Source organism: Pseudophryne corroboree, chromosome 2 (genome assembly GCF_028390025.1).
Source record: "Pseudophryne corroboree isolate aPseCor3 chromosome 2, aPseCor3.hap2, whole genome shotgun sequence".
Taxonomy (NCBI): domain Eukaryota; kingdom Metazoa; phylum Chordata; class Amphibia; order Anura; family Myobatrachidae; genus Pseudophryne; species Pseudophryne corroboree.
In genome coordinates this window covers 76653865-76667717 of record NC_086445.1, presented here as the reverse complement: position 1 = coordinate 76667717, position 13853 = coordinate 76653865, and the positions used below count along the sequence as shown (strand labels likewise).

The 13853-nt window shown below is 43.6% G+C and overlaps 1 protein-coding gene across 1 annotated transcript in view; it reads right to left on the bottom strand.

Annotated features, from left to right (window-relative positions):
- The window catches only part of MED17 (mediator complex subunit 17), a 70705-nt gene that overhangs the window by 5181 nt on the left and 51671 nt on the right, over positions 1-13853 (bottom strand). The window contains exons 7-11 of the mRNA XM_063951438.1: positions 11461-11591; positions 8203-8387; positions 7933-8070; positions 7341-7458; positions 2171-2330 (exon numbers count right to left, since the gene is read on the bottom strand). Coding sequence (XP_063807508.1) covers positions 2171-2330; positions 7341-7458; positions 7933-8070; positions 8203-8387; positions 11461-11591 — 732 coding nt within the window. The remainder of the gene's footprint in view (positions 1-2170; positions 2331-7340; positions 7459-7932; positions 8071-8202; positions 8388-11460; positions 11592-13853) is intronic.

Genomic DNA, 13853 nt, shown 5'->3' with positions numbered 1-13853 from the left:
TCTATAGTCAATAATATACTGTCCCTATCTAGGGTATCAATATTTTCAGTCAGGGAATCCGACCACGCCAGGCCCGCACTGCACATCCAGGCTGAGGCGATTGCTGGTCGCAGTATAACACCCGTGTGAGTGTATATACATTTTAGGATATTCTCCAGCTGTCTATCGGCAGGTTCCTTTAGGGCGGCCGTATCAGGAGAGGGTAGTGCTACCTGTTTAGACAAGCGTGTGAGCGCTTTATCCACCCTAGGGGGTGTTTCCCAACGTGCCCTATCCTCTGGCGGGAAAGGGTACGATGCCAATAACCTTTTAGGAATTATCAGTTTTTTATCGGGGGAAACCCACGCCTCATCACACACTTCATTTAATTCCTCGGATACAGGAAAAACTACAGGCAGTTTTTTCTCACCAAACATAATACCCTTTTTAGTGGTACTTGTATTATCAGATATATGCAATACATTTTTCATTGCTTCAATCATGTAACGTGTGGCCCTAGTGGAAGTCACGTTTGTCTCCTCATCATCGACACTGGAGTCAGTATCCGTGTCTGTGTCTGCCATTTGAGATAACGGGCGTTTTAAAGCCCCTGATGGCGTTTGAGACCCCTGGACAGGCACAAGCTGAGTAGCCGGCTGTCTCATGTCGTCAACTGTCTGTCGTAAGGAGCTGACACTGTCACGCAATTCCTTCCACAAGCTCATCCACTCAGGTGTCGACTCCCTAGGGGGTGACAACTGTATAATAGGCAATTGCTCCGCCTCCATCTCATTTTTCTCCTCAAACATGTCGACACAATCGTACCGACACACCGCACACACACAGGGAATGCTCTGATAGAGGACAGGACCCCACTAGCCCTTTGGGGAGACAGAGGGAGAGTATGCCAGCACACACCAGAGCGCTATATATATATATATATAGGAATACCACTATAAATGTGCTTTTCCCTTTATAGCTGCTGTTAGTATAAAACTGCGCCAAATTAGTGCCCCCCTCTCTTTTTTACCCTTTTCTGTAGTGCAGGACTGCAGGGGAGAGTCAGGGAGACGTCCTTCTAGCGGAGCTGTGATGGAAAATGGCGCCCGTGTGCTGAGGAGATAGGCTCCGCCCCCTTCTCGGCGGCCTTTTCTCCCGCTTTTTAGGTGAGTTCTGGCAGGGGTTAAAATACACCCATATAGCCCTGGGGGTTATATGTGGTGTATTTATGCCAGCCAAGGTGTTTTACATTGCTGCTCAGGGCGCCCCCCCCTAGCGCCCTGCACCCTCAGTGACCGGAGTGTGAAGTGTGCCTGAGTAACAATGGCGCACAGCTGCAGTGCTGTGCGCTACCTTGTTGAAGACTGATGTCTTCTGCCGCCGATTTTTCCGGACCTTTTCTTGCTTCTGGCTCTGTAAGGGGGCCGGCGGCGCGGCTCCGGGACCGAGCTCCGAGGCTGGGCCTGTGTTCGGTCCCTCTGGAGCTAATGGTGTCCAGTAGCCTAAGAAGCCCAATCCACTCTGCACGCAGGTGAGTTCGCTTCTTCTCCCCTTAGTCCCTCGATGCAGTGAGCCTGTTGCCAGCAAGTCTCACTGAAAATAAAAAACCTAAAACTAAACTTTTCACTAAGAAGCTCAGGAGAGCCCCTAGTGTGCACCCTTCTCGGCCGGGCACAAAAATCTAACTGAGGCTTGGAGGAGGGTCATAGGGGGAGGAGCCAGTGCACACCAGGTAGTCCTAAAGCTTTTACTTTTGTGCCCAGTCTCCTGCGGAGCCGCTATTCCCCATGGTCCTTACGGAGTTCCCAGCATCCACTAGGACGTCAGAGAAATTCTAATGCTCTGATTGGCTACAGAGTGGTCTAGCATTGACTATTTCAATGCTACGATTGGCTAGAAGGTGGAATAGCCCTGTGAATATTCTAATGCTCTAACTGTCTACAGGTGACCAAGAATTTAAACCTGTGACATAACATCAATCTGGATGCAGCCTACAGGTTAGATAGCAGCAATCATTCTCTTGTTTTCACATAACCCCAAGAAAAACAGGTTTAGGGTTATTTTTCCCTTTGATAAAACATCTGCCTATAAATTTACCAAATTCCATCTCAATCTGTAGAAAATGCATTCAGAATAAGACAACTGTAAGCCTGAAAAGGAAATAAAATGAAATAAAATAACATCCACATACCTGAAACAGCATAATCTCCATTAGGAGAGGCCACGGTTATTGCAGAGGCATTGCCAATGCTCTCTACTGGCCCCAGGCCAACCTGGTTGCTGAAGCTGAGGACGTGCCAACCCATTACTTTAGCAAGTTGCTGAACAGCGAGAACCTGGTGCTGAGACATCTGTGAACAAGCAGGAGATGATAAGTATTACATTCATGCCCGCCAGACTCTGTTACTGGATAAGACTGTTATTCATCACATGTGTTTTATTAAATTGATGTGAAATTATCTGCGCAAATCCTGTAGTTAGGTTAGGTGATGGGTTCCTGTCCCAGCTAAATAGACTAAGGTGTATTAAGCTTTAGCAGATGCTTCAGCGGTATCTGCAGCGCAGGGTACAGGAAGGGGGCAGGAAAGATAAGGTGATGGTGAGAAAGAGACGTCCTCACAATAGCCACAACATACTCTGTTGTAAATGGTATTAAACAGGACGTTAAAATGACACAGGCTGCGTCAAGTCTCTTTTGCCCCGATATCAAGGAGCTTGAAATCCGCATTTCTGAAGAGGAGGTCTGACTTATCGACAAGTGTGTGTGTATGTCTGCTTGTGCTCCCAGGGCACAGGTTCATATTTAGTCCCCACAGGCAAGGACTACTCACCGCAATTGTAACTAATAGATGTGGAATTGATTTGGACCGAGCGCTTGTGTATGCTGTTGTGATGTACTGAATGAATAAATAAGAAATAAATTTAAATAACAAACAGAAGTAAATAAAAATAAAAATAAAAATAAAAACAAAAATAAAAACAAAATAAAAACAAGGGGAAGGGTGGGATGGAAGGTAGGGGGAAGTGCAATGTTTACAGCTCCTCTTGTGTATTTTTTGGAGCTTATGGACACTTTAGATGAAAAAAGGGGCTCAGTCTGTTCGTTTGTAGCAGAAAAAACTTTCCCTGACTTACCCTACTATCCACTATGGATGTGGTTCTGGTGTTGCTCTGGCAGGGCAGGGGATGGCTTCTCCTGCCTGTGCTGTTCAAACCGGCTCCACTCTTTCTGGCCACACTATAGCTGCTGCGTCGTTCGCAAACCGGAAGTTCGGGTTTTTACTTCCGGTGTTCGGGCGCTTGCGGCGGCGGGCTCCGTGTCCTGTGTTTAAGGCTTCTTCTTGTACTCCAACGCGTTTCGAATCCGCAGCAGGATTCTTTTTCAAGGAGATGATAAAACTGTATATGAAAAATGTCCGTTTTATATAGTATAACTTTATTAGTAAAACCGGATATGCCCGTGACCGGAAGTGGGTTATCCCGGCGGCATCCTCATGGTAAAAAGCTTCCATAGGGAAGTAAGTGAATATTTCGAATAAATGAATCTTTGCACTTCATAAAAGGGGAAAAAAAGGGGTAAGGTAGAGGGTAAAAATGACTAAAAATAAGAATAACAATAAAAATAAATAAAAATGAAAATAAAAATAAATATAAATATAAAAATAAAATTAAAAAATAAATATAAAAATAAATATGGTTAAGGTAGCATTTGTGTTACAGGAAGACATTTAGTTCTATGTCAATATTCAGACCGTATGGTTCTAGACTCTTCATTTTATATATCCATTCGGTCTCTTTTTTCTTCAGTGTTTTTACAATGTCCTCTCCTCTCCAGTGAGCTTCAATCTTTTGAATTCCAATAAATTTCAGCCCAGTGGGGTCCTGGTTGTGTTTTGTTAGAAAATGTGCTGAGACGCTGTGTGTTTTCAAGCCTCTCTTTATGTTGTACACATGTTCTGCTATCCTGACTTTGAGTTTGCGTTTTGTTTGTCCTACGTATTGTTTTCCACATGTACATTCCAGGATGTACACGACTCCTTCTGTGTGGCAAGTTACATGATTCGGAATTTCGAATTCTTCTTTTGTTATGTTTGACTTAAAGGCGGTTACAGGTTTAGTAGATGTCTTCTGGTTTCTACAACCAATGCAGGTCATGCACTGGTGAAAACCTTTTGTTTTTATTTGATTTTGTACTTGTTGCATTGGTAAAAAGCTATGAGTCAGTTGTTGTTTTAAGTTATTGGCTTTCCTGTAGATTATTTTTGGTTTTCTAGGGATAGATGCTTTTAGATCTTCATCAAGAGAAAGGATATGCCAATGTTTTTCAAGTATTTGTTCAACATCTTTATGATTACTGGTGAATTGTGTTATAAAGGTGACCGGTAGTTCTTTTTTGTCTTTTTGTTTGAAAGTCAATAAATCTTTTCTGTCCATGTTTTTCACTTTTTCTAATTGTTGTGTTAAATGGCTTTCTTTATATCCCTTTTGAAGGAATTTTGTTTTCATTTCATTTGCTTGATGTTCAAATACTGTCTGATCTGTGCAATTTCGTTTTAGTCGACGAAATTGTCCGCCTGGGATGTTGTTTATCCATTGTTTGTGATGGTTGCTGTTATGTGAAAGCATATTGTTACCGTTTACTTTTTTGAAATGAGTTCTTGTTAGGATGTGGTTTGTTTCTATGTAAATTTCCAAATCGAGGAAAATTACCATTTCTTCACTATGTATAGTGGTGAATTCGAGATTCATGCTGTTACTGTTGATGTGTTCCTTGAATTGTGATAGGTCTTCTTGAGTTCCTTTCCAGATGAAGAACACGTCATCTATGTATCGATGCCAGCTTATGATATTTGACAGAAAAGGGTTGTTATTCCAGATGTTGAGGTCCTCCCAGTATGCAACAAATAAATTAGCATAACTGGGTGCGAATGACGTTCCCATCGCTGTCCCGCACTGTTGTAGGAAGAAATCGCCTTCATACCAGAAATAGTTGTTGTAGAGAATGAATTCAATGCTGTCCATGATGAAATTGATTTGGGAATTGGTGATTGTCGTCTGAGAGCAAAGGAAGTGTCGAGTTGCCTCACATCCTGCATGATGATTAATTGCAGTATACAGGGATTTGATGTCGCTTGTACATAATATGTACCCTTCTTGCCTTTAAGTCAAACATAACAAAAGAAGAATTCGAAATTCCGAATCATGTAACTTGCCACACAGAAGGAGTCGTGTACATCCTGGAATGTACATGTGGAAAACAATACGTAGGACAAACAAAACGCAAACTCAAAGTCAGGATAGCAGAACATGTGTACAACATAAAGAGAGGCTTGAAAACACACAGCGTCTCAGCACATTTTCTAACAAAACACAACCAGGACCCCACTGGGCTGAAATTTATTGGAATTCAAAAGATTGAAGCTCACTGGAGAGGAGAGGACATTGTAAAAACACTGAAGAAAAAAGAGACCGAATGGATATATAAAATGAAGAGTCTAGAACCATACGGTCTGAATATTGACATAGAACTAAATGTCTTCCTGTAACACAAATGCTACCTTAACCATATTTATTTTTATATTTATTTTTTAATTTTATTTTTATTTTTATATTTATATTTATTTTTATTTTCATTTTTATTTATTTTTATTGTTATTCTTATTTTTAGTCATTTTTACCCTCTACCTTACCCCTTTTTTTCCCCTTTTATGAAGTGCAAAGATTCATTTATTCGAAATATTCACTTACTTCCCTATGGAAGCTTTTTACCATGAGGATGCCGCCGGGATAACCCACTTCCGGTCACGGGCATATCCGGTTTTACTAATAAAGTTATACTATATAAAACGGACATTTTTCATATACAGTTTTATCATCTCCTTGAAAAAGAATCCTGCTGCGGATTCGAAACGCGTTGGAGTACAAGAAGAAGCCTTAAACACAGGACACGGAGCCCGCCGCCGCAAGCGCCCGAACACCGGAAGTAAAAACCCGAACTTCCGGTTTGCGAACGACGCAGCAGCTATAGTGTGGCCAGAAAGAGTGGAGCCGGTTTGAACAGCACAGGCAGGAGAAGCCATCCCCTGCCCTGCCAGAGCAACACCAGAACCACATCCATAGTGGATAGTAGGGTAAGTCAGGGAAAGTTTTTTCTGCTACAAACGAACAGACTGAGCCCCTTTTTTCATCTAAAGTGTCCATAAGCTCCAAAAAATACACAAGAGGAGCTGTAAACATTGCACTTCCCCCTACCTTCCATCCCACCCTTCCCCTTGTTTTTATTTTGTTTTTATTTTTGTTTTTATTTTTATTTTTATTTTTATTTTTATTTACTTCTGTTTGTTATTTAAATTTATTTCTTATTTATTCATTCAGTACATCACAACAGCATACACAAGCGCTCGGTCCAAATCAATTCCACATACGTTAAACACTAACCTGAGCAGCTTTAATTCACAAGCGCAGCACACTATACTTATCCATGTAACTAATAGATGCCAAGAAACCTAGTGTTCCTTCTAGGAATCAAATAGGGTAGGGCGCCGGACTCCGGGGGCATATTTGCGCGCGCACGGCCCGAAACGGAGGCACGGCCATGTAAATTAGGGGGCGTGGCCATGGAAACGTCATTTTAGTGGGCGGTGCGGCCCAAAGACGTTGCTATAGGGGGCATCTGTGGCCGGCGACGTTACTGTTGGGGGCGTGCCCAGCACCGACGGAGGTGCTGGGCTTCCCCCAGCTCTCTCCCATAGCGTGAATGGATGCCGTGCGCATGCGCACGGCATCTTTACACGCTGGGAGGGCAGGAAGCGGGCGGTTGTTCTAGCAGGGCGCCGCAAAAGGGGCAGGGCGGATTTTGCCTTAAAAAAAAAAAAAAAAAAAAACGGGCAGGGCGCGGCGCCCTGCTAAAACAGCCTAGAGTGAACACTACAACCCATCAGTTGCTATATGCAGAGCAGTACTAAATACACTAGCACTAGGTGGCGTTGCCCCACTCCCTTCATAGCTGCACGTGTCCGGCTGCCACGCTTGGCACCATGCCAGAAAGCGCTCCTGTGGCCCTGCCCAGCAGTAGTAGTACTGGCCAGCTGTAGCACCTCTGGCAGTAGTATTGATGCCCGAAGTCGTGGCAATGCCTAATAATATGCCAGCATGCATAAGCGACTGCTCCAACCTTTCCTCATTCAGAGAAGCAGAGAGTTCTGACGATATAATCCATGGGAAGCTGCATTACAGACTGTACGCACGCCATGCTCACAAGAGACGCGCAGAGCATCAATGCTAACACATGTAATCGTGCCCTATACAGAATAACCAGCAGAACGGACCCCTATAGGAGCAGAATCAGCATAGGGGGTCACCTGTGACAGAAGGAAGTCCTGCAGCTCCTGTTCCTGATGAGACAGCGTGATCACTCTCCCGTCTCTGTGCACAACTCGTATCTGGTCCACCCCAATGTTCAGCTGTAACTGGATAGATCTAGAGGAAACGACACGAGAGTGAACCAGAGGGAAACCACATTATTTAATAGGAGCACTGCTAACTGCACCATAACCTAATCCTATGGAAAAGACGGATACAATACGGTCATAGCTGTGAAGCCTACACAATCACGTGCATTATAGAGTAACGTATGGAAATGTAACAGTCAGGTTCTATTTCCTTCCGTGCAGTAAGAGGCTGATTAATGTACACCGCCTGCACGTCACAGTAATGCTAAGCGCTTTTCTAAAGGACACGTACAATGATGGGGGTTAAAGAAGAAGTTCTCCCACAAAATTCCCCCACAGGATCTCCAACGCTAGTAGGGTTCTAGGTCAGGCGTCCCTCAAGGAGACAAACACACTGCTCAATTCCCCCACACAGGACGTATTCTGCACTTCACCTAATAAATGGTCTCCACTTGCTACAAGTGTAGGTTAATAATGACTGTAATTAAATGCAATCCCTTACTTGCAGATCTGCTCATAACCTTGAGACGTTATTAAGACTTTCACGCTGGACTCATAGACATCGTTGATGCTTGACCAGTGGGCTTGGATCTGGGGGTCCTCTATTCTGCTGGCCAGGTTGTCGATGGTGCGGGCCGCTCTGTTATAAACAGGACACCAGAGTCACAGGCAGGAACAGCGGACTTACCATGTTAGCGATGAGGCCGAACCGCTGGGTAAACCAGCGTTAACTTGGTAACTACTGTATCTATAGAAAGAGACGGTCACTCACCTGCGCCTGAGGAACACGTGCTTAGCTTGTTTGATGATCTTCTCCAGGAGGCCTTCGCTCTGCTGCATGGCGTTAATCTCATTCTTATCGAAGGCCTGGGGCCCAGCAAGACGCATCCTCTTGTGGCCGAAAGGTGCGCTGGCGGGATGGGGCATCACGATGTTACTTAGGGTCTGCTTATGGAACTGAAAAAGGCAAATCTTTAGCGTAGAAGTAACTTTTCTACTCATTTTAGCTACCTGCACAATGCAATATAAATGTGTTCCCCAGTATTAATATAAAAGTTTAGAATGATGATCTGCTAGTGAGGCAGACAAAGTGTTGCTCTCTAACATCTACGGAACTACAAATCCAAGTATGCCCTAGCAGTAGGGCATAGGAAGGTAAAGTGCTGTTCTCCTGCTGTTGTGGAATGACTGAAAAAGGTATTCTGGGATTTGTAGTTGTACAAGAACGCTAAGGCTGATCTGTGTTAAGGGGACTTCAAAAGCAAACAAAGACCTTTACCGAAACTATAGCTCAAAGATAGGCCTGAACAAATTTACCAATTTGCCTAAAATGCTACTTACAAGCAGGTATAGGCTACGTAGCTCAGCAGGGTTACAATACAAAAACAAAACATTATATTCTAGGGTTATTTAAATCTTTCCGAAGCCCTTAGTTTGGGTCCTTGAAGCACTTTTTAGAGCAATCCATAAGTTTTCAGTGCTGGTCTGTAACCAAATGGTAATGGGGTCCGCCTACCTTCTGGACTAGTGGTCCAGGACCAATTCAATTTTGTATGGTCAATGTAATAGGCAAAACCAGTGCTGTTGGCTTCCAATCATAAAATTTATGGACAAACAGAAGCAAATCTCGTCCCTCACCACATAACTGAGCCTAAGGATGACATATAAACTAGTGATGAGCGGATTCGGTTTTACTCGGTTCTCAATACGGCATCTTATTGGCTATCCAAAACACGTGACATCTGTGAGCCAATAAGATGCCGTTTTGAGAACCAAGTAAAACCGAATCCGCTCATCACTAATATAAACACAATTTACTTAATTTAATATTTATTTTCTAAATTTCCAAATAAGAATTTTGGCCTAGGGGGTGCCTTGAAACAAATTCCGATACTTTTGGGCACAGGGATTTATTTATTTAGTTTCTTATATAGCGCAGCATATTCCGTTGCGCTTTACAATTATTATTTATTAACAGTTTCTTATATAGCGCAGCATATTCCGTTGCGCTTTACAATTATTATTTATTAACAGTTTCTTATAGTCAAAAAAGTTTGGGAACCACTGGTCTAGATACGATGATAGATCAGAGAACAGAACAGAGGTGCGCTACCTGTAGGTGAGAACAAGAAACACGGTCACAGAATCTATTTTTGGGTTACTCTGATTGTCAGATATGCAATGCCCTCTAAAAGGTGGTAACTTTGAGCTCACAGAACAATAGCACACTGACTCTTGGGGTGGCAACTACAAAAGGAAATTGAACACAAAGTGGATGATAAATGATCTGGTTACAGAACTGTATGGGTTATGTAAATTGTTTTGTTATGTACAGTCCATATAAGCAATTTGCTGGTTGTTCAGTGATTGGTGAGTTTAAATGTATGGGGGAAATTGTGCTCATCCGGTCATTCAGCTGACAGAACAAACCAGAGTATTTCAATTACAGAATAATAGGTGTATTCAATTGATGTCGGATCCTTTCCGACAGAACGGTTCTGACATTTCAGTATTGAATTAGCGGCCAAATCAGACAGGATTTGACCGTTTCCGACAATGCCAATACAACTTTTTTTTTAAAAGTCGGATTGCCATTGTCGGAAACGGGGCTAAAACCTGTCGGATTTGGCCGCGAATCCGACAACACACGTGGATTTTCTTACTTGTCGGATACACGGGAGTTTGACTTAATAGGTCGAATCTGGATTCGACCTTAAACTCCCGTTTATCCGACAAGTCGGGAAATCCGACTTGAATTGAATACAGCCCTAAGTCTGAGTCAATGAATGAACCCATGTTGCACAATAGCACATTTCTCCTTCATTGAGCTTGAAGGCACTATTACCATGCAGTTACATTGAAAGCACAGGAGCCAGGCATTTAAAGAGATAACTTTACTTGAAGATTGCAGCTTTTCTTTTTCCCAGTCCCGTCTCTCCAGTATAACCCATATCGACCAATAACATTTTAAAAATGTATTCAACCATACAGTACCTTGGTAGGAAGGGTAAGATAACATATCTTGAGGAGGCACAATGAGTGAGGTGTTGCATCTTGATAAGCCATGACAGGTGAGGTGTTAAGTAATGATGAGGCACAATGGGTAAGGGATGATATATTGATATATGATGATTAAGGGGATATCTCTTGTTGAGGTAGGAAGGGTAAGGTGTTATATCTTGATGAAGCAGGATTGGTAAGACGTTATATCTTGAAGATGTGTGATGGGTAACGCATTATATCATGATGATGCATGATGAGTACTGGGTTATATCGTGATGATGCATGACAAGTACTGGGTTATATCGTGATGATGCATGACGAGTACTGGGTTATATCGTGATGATGCATGACGAGTACTGGGTTATATTGTGATGATGCATGACGAGTACTGGGTTATATCGTGATGATGCATGACGAGTACTGGGTTATATCGTGATGATGCATGATGAGTACTGGGTTATATCGTGATGATACATGACGAGTACTGGGTTATATCGTGATGATGCATGAGGAGTACTGGGTTATATCGTGATGATGCATGACGAGTACTGGGTTATATCGTGATGATGCATGACGAGTACTGGGTTATATCGTGATGATGCATGATGAGTACTGGGTTATATCGTGATGATACATGACGAGTACTGGGTTATATCGTGATGATGCATGACGACTACTAGGTTATATCGTGATGATGCATGATATGGCTATAAACTACCATTAAGCAGTCCACAATGATTTTTGCCAGATGGATCAAGTGAAAAGGAGACCCAGAGCATTGGCAGCAAAATTTTTGTGTTACCAGTTTCTAAAAACAATACCCAGAGTAAAATGATGTTACTGCAGTAGAGATACATACTTGCCATGAAAACACAGTAAAAGTAAGATGGAAGGTGCGTTAATATTCCACGATCACTACTCCAAAACTAGAAGCCATCAACCAGCATAAAAAAAATTAGCAAAATAGCTTTATCACCAGGTTTTAGAATGATTTGCGAAATGTGGAGAAATTCAACCCACTCCTCACCTCTCTAATGAGCTGGTGCAGGTTGTGTTCTAGGACGTACAAGTGATCTTCTGGGCTCATCTTATCAGACGAAAGCTTCTGAGACCTCTTGTCATTTGTAGAGTGGCAAAAGGAGATACACAACTGGAGTCCTGTGTACAGAGAGAGAGATATAAGCAACACAAAATGCACTTTTTAATAGTCACTCGAGACAGAAAAGGCATATAAACATGATTACCGCTATATAAAGCATACCTGCTAGCTTTTCACGTTGGAAACCTGGAACAAACGTGTTTGAGCATGATAAGGTGGTGTAGTCACGCATCAAGGGGGAATAACCAGCGCTTCTTATGAACTAGACCACCCCACCTCCTCCTTTTCCCCTAAAACCACCATTTGAATTCGGTGCACACCATGTCGGATACGTGCAAAGCAGTGCTGAATGGTATATAACCTTCCGGAACAATCACCACAAAGTTTTTCCAATCAGAATACAGCTCCAACAATGTGCAGGCATGAATTCTCCAAAAAGGTCTGATACCCAGTGCAGTCCAGTGATACTATACACCAGTGGTTCCCAAACTCTGTCCAAAAAGAACCCCAACAGTACATGTGTTCCAGGTCACCCAGCAGGTGCACAGGTGTACTCATTGCTCACTGACACATTTTAAAAGATTCACAGGTGGAGCAAATTATTTCACTTGTGATTCATTGTTGAGACCTGGAAAACGTGAACTGCTTGGGGGTCCTTGAGGACTTTTATACACAGTCGCAATCATCAGGTACTTACTCTTACAGACACTGGGGGTAATTGACTGGATCGCAGTCTGAAATACTTTGTGCAGTGCACACGTGCAGTGGCCGTACTGCACGTGTGCACCCCGGGAGCCCAGTGAGATGTTATCAGCATCTCACTGGCTGCAATGGCTTCTGCCTGATTGACAGGCAGAGGCGGTCGCAGGGCAGGAGGGGGCGTGCCAACGGCGTTGGCGGGACGCGGTCCGGACAATGGAGGTGTGTCCGGAACATTGGTTGGGCGGGCCGCGGCGGCTGCGTGACATCACATGCAGGCCCTGCGACCTGGGGTGCGGCCAGTAGCTCCCTGCCAGCGCACAGGAGCTGCTCGCCAGGTACAAAAGCATCGCCGCCGTGCGATGCTTTTGAACCTGAGTGTGGGGGGTGGGGCCTGACATGCCGGGTGGACTAGCTCTGTGCTGGGCGTCCCCCCCTCATGTCAGAGTAAATGATCGTAGATGTGCTCATCTCTGCATTACCCACACTGTGAGGAGAATTGCTAAACTATTTATTAAGTACGGCAATGACAAAGAGATAATATATGTATTTAATGAGAGGAAAGCAACTGGCAGCAGGTAAAGCCTGTGGCTATTTTTCCAATTTTAATATTTTAGAAACAGTGGGCCTAATTCTGATTTGGAAGTAAATAAACACACACAAAAAGCAAGTAACTGTGCACCTGGGCAAAACCATGTGCACTGCAGGCGAGGCAGATGTAACATGTGCAGAGAGAGTTAGATCTGGGTGAGGTATGTCCAAGCTGAAACCTAAATTGCAGTGTAAAAATAAAGCTGTGTAACATGTATGGGCTACATGCAAAAGCAGTCAGAATTTACCTTGCACAGAAAAAAGGAGAGTTATGGCAGACTTACCCTTGTTAAGTCTCGTTCTTCATAGGGTCCACAGGGAACATCGGGTTGTTGGTGGTGGATGAGAGTCCATGCACCAAACAGTTAAAGGTTTCAGCTTTCCCAGAATGCACAGCTCATCTCCCCTATAGCCCCGCATCTATGCTCAGGCAATCAGTTTTAAGTTGGTTCCTGCAGGAAGCAGGTACACCATGACAGTGGGCTGCAGAGGCACCCCCAAAAGCTTTTTAATTTTTACTTTTGTTACGTTATTTATTTTTATTGCCTTGAAGGAGAATGCGGGCTAAGGTCAACACACTGTACACTGCTCTCAACTCCAACACATTGATTGGCAAGTGAGATTCCTCCAAGCTCCAACGTCCCTGAAACAAATGACGTTCAGTTACTGATCAGCAGCCGCAAAGGCTTGCATCTGTCGTCAGCAGTACCCAGTTAGGGACCCAGAAGGGGCGTCCCCTTGGTCAGTTGCTGGTCTTGGAGCCACCAGGTCAATGACAGCTGAACCTCGAGTTATCATTTGTGATCTGATGCAATGAGGTTGGCGGTTTCATCTGGAGAGAATCAGACTTTGTAGAGGGCGTGGGTGAAACTGAGCTAACTCGACCATGTCGAATGTTGACACCATCAGTCGAGAATTTGCAAAGCTGAATGCACAGATACTCGAGGACGGTGAAGGGAGTGGTGTATTTTGCTCTGTAGTTTCAAAACCTTGTCCGGTGATAGGTACAATCGTTGATTGGAAGAGACCAG